This window comes from Ornithodoros turicata, unplaced genomic scaffold (genome assembly GCF_037126465.1).
Source record: "Ornithodoros turicata isolate Travis unplaced genomic scaffold, ASM3712646v1 ctg00000843.1, whole genome shotgun sequence".
Classification (NCBI taxonomy): Eukaryota; Metazoa; Arthropoda; class Arachnida; order Ixodida; family Argasidae; genus Ornithodoros; species Ornithodoros turicata.
Genome location: NW_026999404.1, coordinates 1,262,839 through 1,281,547, shown reverse-complemented (window position 1 = coordinate 1,281,547; position 18,709 = coordinate 1,262,839). Strand labels below are relative to the sequence as shown.

At 45.5% G+C, this 18,709-nt stretch overlaps 3 protein-coding genes across 3 annotated transcripts; 1 reads left to right on the top strand and 2 right to left on the bottom strand.

Moving 5' to 3' along the window:
- Positions 1 to 1,635: 1,635 nt before the first annotated feature.
- LOC135375215 (neprilysin-1-like) lies at positions 1,636 to 3,747 on the top strand. Its single transcript, XM_064607931.1, has one exon. The coding sequence runs from the start codon at positions 1,636 to 1,638 to the stop codon at positions 3,745 to 3,747; it is 2,112 nt and encodes a 703-aa protein (XP_064464001.1).
- A 2,017-nt stretch (positions 3,748 to 5,764) lies between these two features.
- Positions 5,765 to 11,315, bottom strand: LOC135375214 (ribonuclease Oy-like). Its single transcript, XM_064607930.1, has 10 exons — positions 11,237 to 11,315; positions 9,526 to 9,605; positions 9,327 to 9,447; positions 8,680 to 8,726; positions 8,073 to 8,139; positions 7,933 to 8,003; positions 7,759 to 7,872; positions 7,577 to 7,625; positions 7,425 to 7,496; positions 5,765 to 5,890 (listed from the first exon to the last, which is right to left on the bottom strand). The coding sequence occupies exons 2-10, from the start codon at positions 9,576 to 9,578 to the stop codon at positions 5,765 to 5,767; spliced, it is 720 nt and encodes a 239-aa protein (XP_064464000.1). The 5' UTR covers positions 9,579 to 9,605; positions 11,237 to 11,315.
- A 1,044-nt stretch (positions 11,316 to 12,359) lies between these two features.
- Positions 12,360 to 18,590, bottom strand: LOC135375252 (ribonuclease Oy-like). Its single transcript, XM_064607986.1, has 9 exons — positions 18,347 to 18,590; positions 16,311 to 16,521; positions 15,148 to 15,194; positions 14,994 to 15,060; positions 14,398 to 14,468; positions 13,661 to 13,774; positions 13,507 to 13,555; positions 13,247 to 13,318; positions 12,360 to 13,139 (listed from the first exon to the last, which is right to left on the bottom strand). The coding sequence occupies exons 1-9, from the start codon at positions 18,406 to 18,408 to the stop codon at positions 13,020 to 13,022; spliced, it is 813 nt and encodes a 270-aa protein (XP_064464056.1). The 5' UTR covers positions 18,409 to 18,590; the 3' UTR covers positions 12,360 to 13,019.
- Positions 18,591 to 18,709: the final 119 nt, after the last annotated feature.

Genomic DNA, 18,709 nt, shown 5'->3' with positions numbered 1-18,709 from the left:
CAAACTGCACAGAAGCAACCACCGTATTTATAATGTATCTAACAGTGCGGAAGGAGATATGTACTACGTAAGTACATCTCTCTGACTCCAGCCACTTGTAACATCGTGTTCTTGACTGGGTCTCGTATTCCTTTCGTCCTTTTTGCACGTCACTGCGCACATACCTTCGTCACTGAAATCTACATCGTGCGTCCCTTTTATCCGTACAAATAAACACGTGTGGTAACAACATATTGTCTGAACTTGACCGCGCAGTGCAATAGGTCTGTGGCAGTAGGTCTGGTATCTTGCATCCTTCTCTCGAACCGCTTTTAGACGCCGCCTCCATCCTCTCTCACACATTCACGTACACATTCCCAAATACATACATACTCGTATATGCTCGCAGATACGTCAGTTGACACTACATTCACGCTGTTATGGGCCTTACATACAGGGTGTTTCAAAAAACGTGTCATTCGGACCTTATAAAAAAACGGGGCGACGGAAAAATACGGGGTAAACGGCACTTGTGTGGCAACTGAATTTGCCACCTTGAAAAAATATTTTCATTTGATTTTAATTGAAATAAATTGAATTTATTTAATTGAGCTACAAAATTTCCGAAGTCAACCCAACGTTTTTTTTGTTTTCTTTTTTTTTTTTTTTTTTTTTTTACAGAATTAGAGAGCCCGTAGCGAACTTAGTCAGATCCACTAAGAAATCCGCCCGATATTGCAAATGGAACTGCCCAAAAAAAGTCCCGGAATTGAGGCTTCGAAGTTTCGGGTATTCAACGGCGCACCAAATCAGACGCAAATATTCGTGGAGAGGAGGACTGCTCCTGCGTCGGAGTCCTGCACCCATGAAAGATAGAAGGTCGAAAAAACACAGGGCGGAAAAAAAGGGGCGGAATCATTTTTGTTTGCCGCTTATCAACGTATGGTGGAATGTCACCTGCCTTGTTATCTGCGCGTCTTGTGCTGCACGCCGGTCCGGCGATAAACTGTTCTAGCTTCATGGGGGCAGGAGCATGTCCTACCCTCCGCGCGTTTTTCCGACTGATTTGGTGCACTGTTGAATACCCGAAACTCTGAAGCCACAACTTCGGGACTTTTTTTGGGCAGTACCCTTTGCAATATCGAGCGGATTTCTTGGTGGATCTGACTAAGTTCGCTACAGGCTCTCTAATTCTGTAAAAAAAACGTTAGGTTGACTTGGGAAATTTTGGAGTTCAATTAAATAAATTTATTTTAATTAAAATCAAATGAAAATATTTTTGCAAGGTGGCAAATTCAGTTGCCACACAAATGCCGTTTACCCCGTATTTTTCCGTCGCCCCGTTTTTTTATAAAGTCCGAATGACACGTTTTTTGAAACACCCTGTATGATCACGGTCACATAGATGTAATTCCACCCAATCGTCCTGGCCAATCTCCCTTAGTTGCTCACGACCATCTTTTGCGAGGAAGAAGAAGAATATGCTTGGCCAGTATCTGTGAAGAAGATAATGTTGATGATGTTCGAATTTTTGGAAATCGTACGATGCATACGTCTGAAAAGCGCATAGTATTTTCTAGTGCGGGCAATCAATGTTCATGGCTTGTTGACCACGTAGCCTACTGGGTTGTGCTCACCGCCTTTGCAATGTTAGTAATGGGAGCGTTTGCCTTCATTGCATACCCGTTCCTTCCAAGTCGTCTCGACGCTCTCCCGTTCAGCGTTGGGCAAGAAATCCCGGATGAGGTACAGGACAGCGATGTGATCGCATCCTCCCTGACGCCAACATCGGGCCAAGGCTGCAGAACGCAGGCTTGTAGTCGTGAGGCCCGATCTGTTCTAAACTCATTGAACAGCTCTTTCGACCCGTGCGACGACTTCTACCTGTATGTCTGTTCTAACTGGAGAAATCTCCACAAGCCATACTCTGAAGAAGCAAAGACTTCCGTCGATGACGATCTCTTGTTCCAGTACAGCGATCTGGTTGGGAACATCCTCCATAATGCACAGTCAGCTATGTCAACGGCCAAACTAGTTTTCGATACCTGTGTCCACCCACATCAGACTCTCTTCGGCGCTATGAGAGACAACCTTCTGTACCTGATGCGGGTGCAGAACTGGCCGTACCTCCGCACGCACCTGTCAAAGATGTCGCAAGAGGACGTATCGGCCAGAATCGGTGCCTTGTATCGTTACCTGGGCCTGGACAGTCTCTTCCACTTTTCCGTACTCGAGGGTACATCAAATTCCGTGCCTGTCATCGGCGAGCCCGACCTCCTCATCGGCAACTTTCAAGGGCCACTCAAGTCGTTCGAATTTCTCACGACCGCTTTTACTTCGGTAATGAAGTGGATGAATAAGTTCGCTGACACAGACGTCGCTTTGTTCGAAGTCGAACTTGCGAGGAGGAAGGCTCCCGCTAGTCATTTGAACGAATGCGTTTTGAAGAGGTGCAAAAGACAGGTGGCGACGGATCTTCCCGACAATAAACTAATCGTTTGGAAAACGATCTTGGAACGAGCATTTGATGAACATGTCACAGTCAAGTCCAACGGAGAGGTGAGAGTGTCTAGCCCGGATTACCTCCTAAGTTTCAACGATACTCCGACGCTACCGAGGAAGTCCGACATTTTAAACTACATCGTATTTCGTGTCGTGATGGCTCTATCGCCTCTAATACATGACGGCACGCTACGTCGAGACCTCGCATCGTTGGCGTACGCCGCACACCCGCCGTTCGCTCCGTACCAGCCAGACGTTCACTACTGCATTCGGTTCCTGGACCGGTTTGAACCGTACGTGCCAATGTTGCTCGCCTACGACGAGAGCCTGCACCTAGTTGGCTACGATACCCTTCAAGGACTCCTACTCAACGACCTGAGGAACGCGTTCCACGAATTTCTTTCGAGCGAGAGTACCTTCTCTCGTACTTTCAAGAACAGCTTGCTCGAGAGACTGGCGAAGATAAGTTGGGAACCTCTGGTACCGCAGGCACTCTTCAGCAAGGAGTTTCGCAAGAAATACGTCGATAAAATGTACACTGGAAGTCCCGTTCGTCCCCTCAATGATTTGTATTTCTCCTGGCTACAAGAAGCTGTCCGAAAGAAACACGGAACGAGAACTGGTCGGCTCCCAATCACTGGCTGGAAGCGAGGGTTCCTGCGAGCTTTTCCGTCTCTGGAACCACCATTCCGACAGATGGAAATTCCTCTTCCTGTTTTTGACTTTAGGCTGCCGAATGACGAATCCGTCCGACGCTTGCACGTGCCTCGCGTGGCTACACGCGTCTACCGAACCCTCTACCAGTTTGTTTACACGTGGGCGTACAACTTCTACTTCAAAACGGGTGACACAGACCCTGTCTCCACTCTGGAGAACGCAAGAGGCTGTCTGCGACTGGACTACGCGGTCCTGACGTCGCCCTTTTCTAAACTGACCCTAGATTCGGACGCTACATCCCTGATGGACCTGTTCGATTACCTGGCAATTCGACCCGCTTTCGTGGCCTTCATGCAGTTGTCCCTGAATGGAAGTTTCTGGATGAAGGAGGCTCCGCTGTTCAGCACGGAGAAGTTGTTCTTCATCTACTACGCCCTGGGATACTGCGAATATAATAACCCAATGTACTTAGACAAGTATATGACTCAATCTGACGAGAGTCCCGCTTGGTATAAGGTGAATGGACCCCTCCGGCATTTCGATGGCTTCGCGAAAGCCTTTGACTGTGCCAAAGGAACTTTCATGAATCCGCCTCATAAGTGTTTGTAGTGCTTTTCATCACGATTTTGTTTTCGTAAACTCTGAAGGCATGAGGCAAATGGGTTGAGAATTACTGGAATTTATGATATTTTGTAGTTTTCGATTGCTGATAAGATTGAAAGTAAGAATAGCAAACAGATATTCTGTACTGTTTCGTTGTTTCGAGGAGTCAGCAGTGTACGAGATGCCTGATATTATCCTGACACAGTACAATGGTACACCCCTCAGTGTAGCCTTGATCTAAACTTATGTCTTTTGCAGTAACGTATACATCACAGGCATCTGTCTATAGCATTTCGAAGGGTCGTTCCCCGTCAACAACAGCGGCATTTTATTTTACTGATGACGATTGGGGTTTGTCATCGCCACTTCCCTATCTGTCGTAGCTCTAACAGCTTATAAGAACACATTGAACTGCAGGGGACGCACAGATTGTGAAAACACTGGTCTCAGGATTTCCATTCGAAACGGTATAGGTAGGCATACTAGGAGATCGTTTTTCGGATGTTATTTCCAAAGAATTCAGAGACAATGCGGCCGCTCTGGAACATCGTACTCCCAAAAAGAACTAGGCGATGCATTGCAGAAGCGTACTTCTGGGTGTTTCGTACTAAGGCCGCGTACTTGTAGGCATACCACATCTGTACCACGATCATCTGGCGACATGAACACCTCGAGACCCGGATATTCCTTGACATATTGGCAAGGCAGCCTTTCTAGAAGACAATCTGCATGTCACCTATGCTCCCCTGTGCACTCCCAGGAGGAGGAGGGGAAGTATGGTTAACAGAACAAAAAGAAAAGGAAATTATTTGTCGCTGGTCACTAGATGCGAGCACCCTATGGAGTGACCCCAGTGTCTAGGTACCTCTATAGGGAGGGTATGAGATCACCCGCGTTACACGGATGTGAGAGACTGCCACCTGATGGGCGTACCGAGAGGGGGGCGAGAGGGGGCGTGCCCCCTCCCCCCCTCTGGAGCTCCAAGGTCGCTTGTGAACAAGTGCGCTCTTTACTCATTGGTCGTCTCAGCGCCTCAGTGCCAACACGCTGAGAAGGCTTGCTAGCTTAGCTCAGTTGGCAGAGCCCTGGACCGGTAATCTAGAAGATGTGGGTTCGAGTCCTACAGCTGGCTAACCTTTTCAGTGACTTTCATCTTTCATCCTTAATTTCTTAGGCAACTTGAGGCCTTGTATGTAATTGTCCCTTCTATGTTGTTCCAGCCTCAGAACATCAGTTCTCTCATATAAAATGTGTCTTTCGTTCGCTAAGACGACTTGGACACATATCGAAAACCCCTGAATTTGAGTGGTTAAATAGTGATGTTATGTTCTTAATCGCGGCATATATCTTAGGAAGCAGAATTTTCCCTGGTCTTCCTTGTTTCCAGAACGAGAAGGGGGATTCACGACCAGGAATATCGAAGTCCTCCCTTATTCATCACTTGACAGGGAGAAAGCAGGGGGAAAGAAATAGAAAAGAAAACCAGTCAGCATTGACACGGATAGAAGCACGGTCGCCGCTTTCAACTTTTTATTACGTCACCAATGAATTTTTTTATTTTTTTTTTCATTCTCCTTCTAGTTTTACCCGGAGGAGCGCGTCGAGTGGGAACGCTCGCAGCGATGTTCAAGTGTCTTTTTTTTTTCTAGGAAAAATATCGCGTACAGAGAAAAAGTTCGTGTTAATCATCAAGTGCTGATTGCACAACGCGTTCGGAACGGAAAATTTTTGAGATAGCTTTCACAGCTCCTTTAAAAGCGCTGCGCGCCATACTGCGCACACTGACATGTCACTGTAAATAAACCTGTATAGTTTTCCTTCCCTGGCTGTGTCGGCTCGCTACCACGTCGACTCAGAACCCATGTCGCAACAATCATCATATTTTCTTGGTATCGTACGAATGGTGCAGTTTCCAGTTCCGCTTGCAGATACAAGCAGTCACGATATTGGGACGTCCTGAAGGAAAAGTGACATCTTAACATTGATTGGTACCATAATAATTTAATGTACATTCGTTCTGCGGTTATGTTTCGAAGGGTACATAGAGGTTCCTGTTGCGGCAGCCGCTAACCCGGCCTCGACAGTGGACGGGCGTCAGAGACTTGTCCAAGCAGAACCGAATTTCTGTTAACAACGGCTCTGGGAATACCTGCGATAACGATGAAACGGCATAAGGCATATGATTCCCCTTTATGGAAACAGTGTTGTGAAGCTGACACAAACATTCTACTATGCCACAATGACGTATCATATGGGGGTGCACCATATGGGAGTGTATGGGAGATATGGGAGTGTACCAGATCGGGAACGATGTGGGTATGATTATCAATATCGATATGTATTGTTGCGGAAGTATGAACTACAAGGAGGGCCGGGTTGCATGATAAGTTTTATGGTGGCCTAAAGTGTGGCAGCGCGAGAGGCGAAGATGACGATGATAATGATTCTGCTTCGCGATATCGATTGGTGAAATACTGATATATAACGATCAAATCATTTTAATCTATATTTATCGATATTGTGCTTGAGATATCGGTCTACTGGGTGTTTCACGAAGGTCCCCGGGCTGAATAATTCGTAAACAGGTGGCGCCATCGAAGACCTGTATTTTTGGTAAAGATCTTTGGGACATCGGCCATGAACTGACAAGCGAGCGATTCATTTGTATACGCTCACTAATTAAATAAACATCCTAACTTTTAAATTTTACTTCGCACGTTTACGGAACCTCTGTTTTACGTATGGGGACCTTCAGCGAAAAATATTCCAAGAAAAAAAAAACAGCTTCGGCACTTAGTAATTTTGTCGAGTAATTAATCGGTTTCAGTGTACATATTTCTTGCGCGGAGCAGTGCACCAATGCACTCTTTGGACCAGCTATCCGGCTGTTAATTTCGTGTTCATCCGCCTGGTTCACGCATGGGGGCGACGAAACATTAGGAACAGCCTCAAAAGACGCTTTGGTATCTTTGGTATTCCTTCTCAACGCCACTGGTAAACAGCACTGACAGTTCTGTCGTTCCGCAGGTGAGATAGCGTGCTCTTATCATGGAGGATGACGAATGCGCCGTGAGCGCTGTGTACTAGTCGGGTAGAGAAGGTAGACCAAGCGTCATTTGCGGTCTAGCGACTGTTCCTTATCTTCCGTCACGGATCTTCCTAGTCACTATCATCCTTCACGTCCGTCACTTCCGTCACTATCTTCCGTCAGGCGGATGAACACGAAATTGACAGCGGGATAGCTGATCCAAAGAGCGCATTGGTGCACTGCTCCGCGCAAGAAATATGTAAACCCAAACCGATTAATTACTCGAAAAAAATCACTAAGTGTCGACGCGTTTTTTTTTGTTTTTTTTTTTCACTTTTCTTTCTTCTTCTTTTTTTGTTAGAATACCTTGCGCTGCAGGTCCCGATACGTAGAACAGTGGTTTGGAAAGCTTGCGAAGTAAAATTTAAAAGTTAGGATGTTTATTTAATTAGTGAGCGTACGCAAACGAGCCGTTCGCTACTCACTTCATGACCGATGTCCCAATGACCTTTACCAAAATGAAAGGTCTTCGATGACACCACCTGTTTACGAATTATTCAGCCGGGGGACGTTATACATCCGCTATACCAATATTACAGATTTCTGTATGAGCTATCCTTTACCTCTAGTAAATGTAATAAGAGCGACAACGTACCAATGACCGTTTGCAAACGATGTCGACCTTCTCTCGAATATCGTCGGACAATGCCTGACGAATGTCATTCACCTGCACGAAAACAAAAAAAAAAAAGAGGCGCTCGAAGCAACATTATTTCCTTATCGTTTATGAAAAAGCATAATACTCACTGCGTAAAAATTATTTAGACTTGGTGTAATGCCACTATTCGTGAGGAACCTGCAAAGAACGGTGAAGCTGTGTTTTACAGTGCAGCACATAGCGCGTCTTATCGTTTATTACACTTTGCATTCACATTAACGTTTATAACGCTATACTTGAAAGCTTACGAGTCACTGTTGAGATTACTTACTCGTGTACGTCATATTTCTTGTACAGTTTCAGCGTTGTGTTGAAAAACTGGAGTAGCCCAGCTAATTCTGGAACGTCCGCAGCACACGTGCCATGTTTCCGCCATTCGTGCTGCCTGGCAATTCAACTTCCATTATGTGTACGTTCGTAATTACGTGCATTATCTTGACCTTACCAAAATGTGTGGAATAGTCTAATGTCGCTTTTCAGAGATGGCCAGTACTTATCTAAGCTTGGCCTAATAGGCTTCGGAAAGAAACATGAGCATTAAACGCAATGCGTCAGAACGATTGGTGGATGAAGAGACGGACTTACGTCGAGAAGCCTTTCGTCGAAATGCTGGTCGAGACAATGGCTGGGGGACGCGTTGTCACCGCTAGGCCTGTTGATCAAACGCATAAAATTCGTGATTTCGTGCTGTGAGCGATGGTCAAGGTGGTCAAGTAGTATACAAAAGGATGGTAGCAGTGAGATTATACTACGCTGACGATACTGAAGTAGAAATCTGAACAGAATTGCCAGAGTTAATATCTAGTGAGGCTGCCTCAACGCTATCTAGATATAGAATCCTGCACGCCAATCATATGGAGTTGCGATGTCGACCGCTTTTACGGTTTTAACATACGGTTTTAAACATGCAGGATTTCGTTGGCTTCCAGTAGCTGCTCATGCGGCTGATGACTCCATAACTACTGCTGCTGAAAGCACTATCGTGATTCGTGGACGTCTCTTAACGACTACGTCACGTCGTATAAGCCATCAGGCTTTCTTTAGCACGATGCCCCGTTGGCTGTGTCTTCATTCTTCACTCTACCCCATTCGAGATTATGCACAAACCATCCAAGTACTAGTTGACTATAGGTTGTTCCGAGTAGGAATCTCTCTAGGAAGATTCTTAGGACCTATCGTTCGATGTGCTTACCATAAACCGTGGATCGTCCAGAATGTCCTTTTGCTGTCTTCCACGCACTGTATAGAAGTTCAAAGAATTCGTTACGCTGCTTTACAACGGTCTAGACGCTACACGCAAAAAAATTTTTTTTTCTGTTGTCGCGTTTGTTGTTACGGGAAGATGAAAGTCACTGAAAAGGTTAGCCAGCTGTAGGACTCGAACCCACATCTTCTGGATTGCCGATCTAGGGCTCTACCAATTGAGCTAAGCTAACACGCCTTCTCAGCGACTTGCAGGGTGCGTCATGTGAAGGGACAAACCAGTCACTCTCTCTCTCACTCATCCTCCTTTCACTCTTACATTTTTGCATACTCGTACACACATTCATACGACAGGGATCGCCGCAAGCGGCAAATGTTCAACATGAGAGAACTGATGTTCTGAGGCTGGAACAACATAGAAGGGACAATCACATACAAGGCCTCAAGTTGCCTAAGAAATTAACGATGAAAGATGAAAGTCACTGAAAAGGTTAGCCAGCTGTAGGACTCGAACCCACATCTTCTGAATTACCGGGACTTCTGTTACGGGACTAGTGACACAACAGAGGGACTCCAAAAGTGTGACAGCTGTCCTATGCTGTTTACATCTAATACTTCCTTGGTACAGGTACTCACCCGTCTCACTGTTCTGCAAAATCCTGGTCCCCATTGCAGACTGAGAACGAAATAATCGTAGGAATTGCTGTCTGTGCTTGCAGGTGGCCTTTTCCGTTTCCGTCTAGATTCTACTTCGCTTCTGCAATGAGAAAGGAACAGAGCAGACGGAATACGATGCAGATAACTGTAGCGAAACAAAACGCCGCTTCAGACTCACATAATGGTGGCAGCCAGCAGGAGAACCGTCGTGGCGATCAGGAACCTCGTCATTGTTTCGCTGTGTCTCTCTGTGTCCGCCTGTATCACCAGTATGAGTGTAGAACGGCAACCAAGTCGTGAGCACGAAGCGAAAGAGCGAGATGTCTATATTAAGCGGCTTCGTTTTGTGTATGTATCAATATAAGGTCACGTGCGATCCGGTTTGGGGAGCATTCACGACGAGCCACTCCAGCGTGCATGGCCACGTGACAGAGCTCCTGACAATTAGATTCCTTCGCTACTTTATGACGCTGGGATCAATGATGGCGGGTATAGGATCTGGGACTATGCACTGATGCTAAACTTCTGCTTTTGCCGGTGTATGCCGAAAAAGACTTTTATCGTTTATTTTCCTTTCAATATAACCTAACCTAACCTAATCTAAAGGAAACCGAGAAAGAGAGAGACAGAAATAGAAAAAACATAAAACGAAACCGGAACACCTGGGTTCGATTCCTTTTGGATACTGAAATCCATTGTAGCTTATATATTTTTTTAGTTCCGTGTTAGCGCCGCGAAGCAACTGTGGCTATGAGCCACGTACAGACGTGGACAGATGAAGATAGGACAGCAGAAAGCAGTGAGGGAGAGGGGTTAGTGTGCGTCCTGGACTGACTTCAGGGGGAACTGTGCGAACATTCGTCTGGAAAATCTTCGGAAAACCCAGGGAAAACCTCAGACAGCACAGCCCGTGGTAGGATTCGAACCCACCGTCATCCAGCCTTAGCACAACCTCGGCTACCACCACAGGGGTGGCATCCAATATGTATTGCTCCATCGACGAAAGCGTGCTGGGCGAACGCAATGCATCCTGGACAGGTCCTGGTCGCACGTCACAGCAAACGTCAAGCACACGTGACCTTAAAGATGGCGGCGCCCGTGATCAGCGGGCAAACCGTTTGTAAACCGTGTTGTAAACAATGCGGTCGTTGTTTCTGCGCGACGTTTTGGATGTCTTTCGATCACAATAATTATTTTTATCCCATAATCTCTCAGTAAAACGCGCAGTTTTGCAGATAAACCCAGGGATACTGTTGACGACCTCCAAAGATGTGATGACGAACGGAGCCGATGCGATGTACTTAAACTAAGGAGAAATGGGCTACCATGTTGCGGAAGAAGCACCGCATAGTTTACGCTGGCAAAATACGTTTATCTCTTGGCGTTATGGCGATGGAAATATGTCGGTATGCGCCAAAATGACATGTAAACAAAGTCACATGACCTCAAAATGATGTTTTCTATGACGTGCGACCAGGACAGATGTCAGTTTTGCCAAAAGCACCCGGTTGAGGGTAGTTACAACAATCGCGGGTTTGTGTCACCCCTGTGGCTACCACCAACGCTCGGCCGTGCCGCTGGTCATAGTAGCTTATGAGTGACGGATTTATGACGGAAAGTATGACGTCACTTCAGATATCTAACCAATCGCTGCTATAGAACAAACAATTTCGGGAGAACGTACGTTTAAGAATTATGCCCACATACAGCCTGCAGTAGAAGCAGCACGCATCGACCTACTATCGCGTGCTTGTGAGCGTCTGGTATGCGCATGCAATATATTGCATTCTTCAGAAGCCGTCGCGCGAACGTATACTTATAGTATGATGTCGTGCGGGGAAGCCGTGAGTGTAAGGGAACAGGCTGGACGTGCACTGAATTACACTTACGTTTTCCAGAAATGGTCGCTAGTGCGGCGACCGAGCCGCCCTCTTAAAAGTCGTCCTCTCTGCGGTATGGGGATTCGTCATACAAAGAGAAAAACCCTGAAATCGAAACATTTGACTGCGTTATCTTATCCGCAGCGCGCATGAACCAATAGCGTTTCGTGACACATTGTTCAAGTCAACCGTGTTCCTGCTGGTGGGCTTTGGACATTTGCGTGTGATCTGTGGGCATGTCGGAGTTCACGCACGTAATCTTCGAGAATAAAGAGGTATCACCTGGAATCGAAACGCCAATATATGAGGCAGCATGTGTGCAGCATGTAGTGAGCATAACGTGTTCCAGAGCATAGAGCCAGAAGATTTGCACTGCAACGTTCGCGTCTACGCCTCCTCCGCCAATTTCGTCCCAACGCTCTCCAGCACGCTCGATCACCAATCAGTGGCCGTCAACATGGTCACAACTGTCGATTAGTGCTGCATCTTACCGGCCAACATCAAATATGATTCTTATCTGAAAACCATTCGACAATGAAATAAAACAACTAAGGAAAAGGATGTTGAAAGATATGAGGATTCGAACCTGGGGGCTTAATCGCTTCATCGTCGTTACGGTCGTTACAAGCTAACGAGTGGCGGGAAATTCAAAACGGCGGGCGGGAAATTTAAAAAGGTGGGCGGGAAATTTAAAAAGGTGGGCACGTGATAGAACACGTGCACGGCGCCCTTCGCGCGATACGTTAAGGCCGTGGTATACGTCACGCGCAATGTGTCACGTACCCACCTTTTAGAATTTCCCGCCACTCGTTAGATTGTAACGACCGTAATGACGATAAAGCGATTAAGCCCCCTGGCCCTTGACCAGATATATCTGGCAGGAAATCAGAAGGCCTGAATCCAGAAGAAAATCGAATCCTGGCGTCAATTTCCTGAGTTGTTTGATTTCATTAAATATTGTGGTTTGCCCCCCTGAAGGATCTAAAACCATGAAAACGTAAGGGCTCTTTAAAAGTGTACTTACCAACTTTTCGATGTCCGTGAGCAAAGTGAAGAAAAAAAAATGAAACGGACAGTGTACACTCCCAGTGATCATTTTGTATTATTTACTTTTTATGCGCCATGAGAGGTGTGAACCAGAATAAATGGCATTTATTGTGCCCCAAGAAGATAACGGTAAGCAGCATTGATGTATCGCAGCGTGTGCGACGTGCAAGCGAAAATATGTTCCAACATTCCAAATTGGATTTTACAAAAGTTGCACACCTTTATTGCCGACATCCTGTCATAAAATTCCAAATGTCCAGAATTCTTTATCACCACACCAAATCAATTTATCCAGCTTAGTCACCGGCAGCACAGAGGCAGGTGACTGCGTCGTATTCGTATCAGTAATGCACACGATGTGGTTTCACCATTTTATGCAGAATACAATAGTGTTGTAGTTTTTGTTCAGCAAAAGCGAATTTCCCCATTCATCATCATCAGTGTATTTGTTGTTGTTGTTGTTGTTGTTATTCAGCAAAAGCTGATAAAGCCCCGTGTTCGATTGTCAGGCTGTGGTGCGATGTTTTTTATCCTATAGGTTAGATTAGATTAGAAATAGAAAATATATCTTAAATCCTATCCTATCCTATATATTCTGTGCTCGGTCGCATGTTTACACGTGGACAGCTGAACTGACTCGGAAAGACATCTTCAAGTGAATGCAGGAATATGCAGGCGTTTCTGGACCAACTTTTCTTATTCGTGCAGCCTCCGAAATGGTGATCTTTCATGACTACCGCAGTGGTCAGTAGGGTAGGTAGTAGTTTCTCGATGTACAACCGCTCGTCCTTCCTTGGCAGTGCACTAAAGACAAGGTCTTGTCCAGACAGAATCGAATTTCCGTCAGCACTGGCGCTAATAATGTCTGTAAAACACGGAAGACGATAATGACATTTTGTAACGAACTTGATGCCGCATTGGCTGATTCGATTTATCGTTAATGCCGGATTCCGGCGAATGCGAAGCCCTTACCTGCGAGCGCGTGCAGACGATGTTGACCTTCTCTCGAATATCATCTGAGAGAGCATTTCGAATGTTGTTCACCTGTATATAATTATTTAAATAATTAACTTCATTGCCGCTTTCATATAAACAGAATAATTCATTTGCCACTCCGACATATAAAGAACGGACACTCCTATCGTTCAACTAGGTTTTGCTTCTTTACCTACTTACCATACCTACTATAATACAAAAATTCTTAACACTAGAAAAATAGTGGACAAACTTACCGAGTACGTACGAGTTGTGCTCGGCGTAATGTTGCTGTTGGAAAGGAACCTGTCAAAGCGCAACGTTTTATTATATTTCGGTACGCAGCAAGGATAACGTGTTACATCAAACTATCGATCAATCTTGTAATCATAGAAGCTTTGGCTGCCTTACTCGTAAACGTTGTATCTCCTATATACCGCCAGAGTCGTGTTGAAGAACTTGAGGAGACCGGCTAACTGAGGAACGTCTCCCGCGCATGTCCCATGTTTCTGCCATTGGTGTCGCCTGTGAACAAGAGGGCCGGTGAAGTCCATTAACTGTTGTACTGCTTACGAAAGAACGCGAAAAAACTTGCCGTTTTCTTTCGAATCCCACAAAATTTTGCAGAAGCGTTTTTGTAGTCAGATAAATAATAGAAGCAGTCAATTGCGCAAGCCAGAGGTTTTGTGAATTATAAAACGAAAAACGTCACCAATAAAAGGGTCATACAGGGGCAAACGTCTTTATGGGGACACAAAATGCTTCTTGGCAATAAATATTATGTTTTGCGCACATCTCGTAAAAGCCCCATTCTCACGCTCTGCTCGCTGTGTTGGTGAAGCAACACAAGAACAGTGCTAATACATCTGGTAGGCCTTGAGGTGTCAGAAACTGATCGGCTGTTTCTCACACGCCACCAATGCACATTTATGCGATCTGACTTGCAGTACAGTGCCAAGTAACTCAAGTAACCACGTAGTCATCAGGACAGCGCACGCCACCGTACCCATCTACGAGGGTACCCATACCATCTGGGCCATATATGGCTTTATATATAATTGTAATTCGTGCGTTCGAGAGACAGCTTTGATCATGAGCGACGCCGCAGTGGTTTCCATTTCCTTGCTTGCCCACGACACTGTGCTTACCAGAAGGTGAAAAACCGGGCTTGAGTGCTGGTCAATGAAGGCCAGTACTGGTTCAGGCTACCTTTAATGGGCTGTTGATAGAGATCGTATAATGGATTAGGAGAAAGCTCCCATGATGTTCCGAAAGCACGACCTACTAGATTATAACGACCGTGTCGTAATCGGCAAGCCCTATGAGGACCTTGCCCGCACGATCCGCTTGGAGCGCTACACATCGGCTCGCGAGGTCTACATCGTGATTGGAATATGAAAATTTGAATTTTGAACGCGCAGAGGCGCACGTACACGGCAGCCGTAGCAGACGACAGCAGCAGCTCCTATATGCAAACGCATAGAATGATGATGATAAACAACTTCAAAAAGAATCATCTTCTATGGGACATCCACCGCCTGTACAAAAATACTAAGGTAAACTGATGTACGAAGTATTGTACAAATTGAGGTAACCGGGCGGATGAGTATATAGCGCCTCCGCTATAGCCTCCAAATGCGGCGCTGGGATGGGGTGCTTATGACATGGTCGCTATAATCTGGTAGGTCGTGCCCGAAAGCATGCCGTTATGACGCATTCGGCGGTGGTGCCTTTGGCGGCTTACATCGAGAACTCGGCCATCGAAGCGTTCGTCCAGGCAGTAGCTGGGAGACGCGTAGTCACCGCTAGGCCTGTGTGGAGAATGGGGTGTATGTTGGCTTTGTGAGATTGCGACGAAATGTTACAGTATAAGATGTAGAAAGTCGCCTGACACTCACCATAGCCCGTGAATGGTCCAGAATCTCCTCTTGCTTCCGGTCACGCACTAGTCAGTAATAAGGAAATTAAAACGATAAAGGCAATGCAGCGCTGGAAGGTGCATTCAAATCTCGAAAATGGACAACGCCCTGCTTTAATACAATCAAGTATAAGACGGATTAAGGTGTTTTCTACGCAGGAAAATCAATTAACAAAGCTGTACTCTAATAAATAAGCAAACAACACAAATACAAACTTCTGCAGCTGGTAGGGCTGGGACAGATCAGTTACCAGTACGAAGCACACCGCCATGAAATTAAGCCATTATAAACTTTGCATACTGTGACAAATCGCTTTCATTGGCATATTGTTGTTCGCTGAATGACGTCATAAGGAAAACTAAATATCTGACAACGAATGCCTTCGATCATCAACAGACCTTACGCTGATTCGTCGTTCGTGTAGGAATACTTTTCTTCTAATTTGTAGAAAAGTTGTAGTAATTGGGGAGTGAAAAAGTGCTGTTCACTTCACCTCCCTCTTACGTGCACTAGTGCAGAGGGGTGGGTGCACCCTGTTCAGGCAAGTCCTAAAGCGTTCGTTTTGTTGGCATTGTGGAGTACTCACTTCTCCTCTCACAGCACACACACTAACTCTTTATTTTGTGCTAGCAAAATAGAGTCAGGATAGAAACAGAATCAAACTTCAGCGTGCTCCCTCTCACTGTCGTCTGCATCACCTTTTCTGACATACCGTGCATTCACACGAGCGACATTGCCAGGAATACTCCAGCGGAAGATGCGCAAAATGTCCCAGCTTTCCTTTCGTGCCCTTATCGTGCTCTTCCGTTTGTACTCTTTTGAAATGTCTTTTCGTGCTCTTCTACAACCATTATCCTGCGGAAATGGTGACTCTAGCTAGCACCATGGTGATTCTAGCTCAGCCAACGCCCCGAAAATACTTTACCCCAAATATTCCGTAAATACCCCAAAATGTTTCGTAGCAGACGACAGGGCCGGTGCTGTCGTCTGCAATGTCGCTACTCGCGATATTCCGGCTCTGTGAGAATGTTCAACGTAGTAAGCTTTTTTCTCTTTTACGTATTTCTTTTTTTTTCTTATATTTTTTTCGGGGGGGGGGGGGGGGTTATCGCTCGTGTGACTCCCCGAAGTAAAATAATTACCCGTGATTCAGTGGCGCACGATCCCGGACTCCATTGCTGACTGAGAATGAAGTAGTCGTAGGAACCGTTGTTGCTGGGGTGTCGTTGATTGTTCCGGATGTTCGTCGGAGGCCTGCGCCCTGATTGTGCGGGACGCTGCTGATTAAAACGCTGTGCACCGCCGGTGCCTGAGCTCGGTTGTTGACTTCTTGTCAGCACGGCCTCATCGTGGCTAAAGGTCGTTGAAGTCATGCAGATTGAGTCGGCGAAAGATACAAAATATACAGATACACAAATTCATCTCATCCCATTGTGCGATTTAATTGAAACGCGCGAGCCCTTCAAAAATTTAGACTGCAGGGCCCCAGGTCCGCCCGCGTGCAGTAAGGAACAGAAATCATACGCGTATAGAGCACAGAGGAACTTTATTATAGCCAGTTGTCATCACTATACTTTTGCACTTTTAGTAGTTATTTCCACTGAAGTGGAATTTTAATTTTTGCTCCGTTTATTATTTCTTTACTTCGCTAGTATTTTACGTACTGCTTCTAACTTAATTGGATTTGTGATGTGAATTTCTTAGGCACAGTGGGACTTCGATAATAAATTGGGACATTTCAGAGAGAAATACAATTGGAACAAACTTCATTTACAAGTACCTGTGATTTGCACACAAAAAATGTCTTGAGGGCCTAGCGTTGTAGAAGACCATCTGTCCGGTATTCAATCACAAAGGGGTCACCAGGGGTCACGTATTGTTCTTAGAGTCCCTCTTTGAATGACGCGCGCTTTTCGATAGTTACACGCGTACTAGTGTGATAGTTCTTCCGCACAGCGAATTATGTTCAACTGGGTAGTTCTACGATAGCTTTTCTCAAAATAAATACGGCAATTTCACAAAAATAATTCTGCATAGATGTACACAGCAACAAAGAATCTAGATTGTTACTTACACATTTTACTGGAAACAATTTGAATTGCAATTCTCCTCGAGCTAAAACTTACGATTGACCCGCCTCAACAGCCGTCCTTCAACCTGTATCGGATTCCCCTTACATTTTTAAAATCGTGTTGCGCCGCAAGGAATCGTCCAACTTGCGTGAAAAACAAAAAAAGAAGTCTCAGCAGGTAGATTTTCGTGTATGGCCCTTAGAAATTTTCCTACGGCGCTCTGAAGACGAAAAAAAAAATAACACTGCACGCGCTTCGTTAAACTTTTGTGGTCGCTCACAAAATAAATAATGCTTCATTCGATAATTCTAATCTCATGAAGCGCTTGAAAAATATATCCAAAATTGATATACATCCAACACCTCCTATACCTCCTACACGATTCTCTGTCGTTTATGCTATTCAAGCTATGGTGCAAGGTGGAACATCAAGACTCATAGATTCTACATTTTATTTTTCCCTACACCAAACTAAACCAAAACTAAACCAAGCCAGTCATAACGCATAACAGGGCATTGGCAGAATCCTCATTTCCTCCGTGATCATCCGTGATTGGAGGAACTACAAGGGTATAGAGGATGTACGTCTCTATGTACGACCACCTTCGTTCCTTCCTTTCGTTTTTTTTTTTTCTTTTTCTTTTTGTGTTATTTTCTTCGCATGATGGTTTTTCAATTTCTCCAAAACTGTACAATTACAGCCAAACTCCTTTACAACGAAACTCACAGGGGGCAGCAAAAAAAAAAATCGCAGTAAAGGTATTTTCGTTAAAAAGGATGGCCATTATTGGACCTATAGGGCTCCAGCGGGACCGCAAAAAAAATTTGCTGTAGTGGTATTTTCGTTAAAAAGGTGTTCGCTATAAAGGAGTTTGACTGTACTGACTCCACGCATCTACAATAACAACGCTTTGAAATCAAAATAAAAGAAACGCGCACGCTCCATTGAGCGCTACGGCGGAACAACTTGAAAAAAGAAAACAAGAAAAACGTAAACACGTCACGCCAGCAGCTGGTACGATAACGTACCTGTGAGCCAATCAACACGACTATCCTTGGACTTCCTTTCATCTTACCGCCTCGACAGAACAAAGAGATATATCTTACCCGATGCACGTGACCAATACCAGCACTGCGAAGACCGTACGGTCGATTTGGTGGCCGACCATGGTGTGTGTGCCGCCCGCTTCAGTGGGTGCGGCGGCGGCAGGCTTGAAGGGAAATTACGGAGAGATGTTTTGTTGGGTTTTTGTAGATCGGTTTGGAGGACGCCGCGTGTGATCCGGTTCCGTATGTGTCGCAGGGATCGTACAGAGGGTGAGAACGGGGAACACGTGATCAGGCTTAGTGAAAGGGTTGAGGCAACTCACGATTGAGGAGACTGAGAGATGTTGAGCAATGGGGCTTGGGGTGAGGATGAAGATTGTGACACCGTTTGTGGGAGTGAGAATTGCGGCTTTGTTGCAACGT

Excerpts from the sequence above, each read along its gene's own strand:
- LOC135375215 (XM_064607931.1), top strand. The coding sequence starts at position 1,636 with ATGGGAGCGTTTGCCTTCATTGCATACCCGTTCCTTCCAAGTCGTCTC.
- LOC135375214 (XM_064607930.1), bottom strand. The coding sequence starts at position 9,578 with ATGACGAGGTTCCTGATCGCCACGACGGTTCTCCTGCTGGCTGCCACC. Across the intron at positions 9,448-9,525 it reads CTGCTGGCTGCCACCATTAT|AAGCGAAGTAGAATCTAGAC; the intron begins GTGAGTCTGAAG and ends TTCTCATTGCAG. Across the intron at positions 7,873-7,932 it reads AGACTATTCCACACATTTTG|GCAGCACGAATGGCGGAAAC; the intron begins GTAAGGTCAAGA and ends TTGAATTGCCAG.
- LOC135375252 (XM_064607986.1), bottom strand. The coding sequence starts at position 18,408 with ATGGTCGGCCACCAAATCGACCGTACGGTCTTCGCAGTGCTGGTATTG. Across the intron at positions 15,061-15,147 it reads TGGACCATTCACGGGCTATG|GCCTAGCGGTGACTACGCGT; the intron begins GTGAGTGTCAGG and ends TTCTCCACACAG. Across the intron at positions 13,556-13,660 it reads AGGAGATACAACGTTTACGA|GTTCCTTTCCAACAGCAACA; the intron begins GTAAGGCAGCCA and ends GCGCTTTGACAG.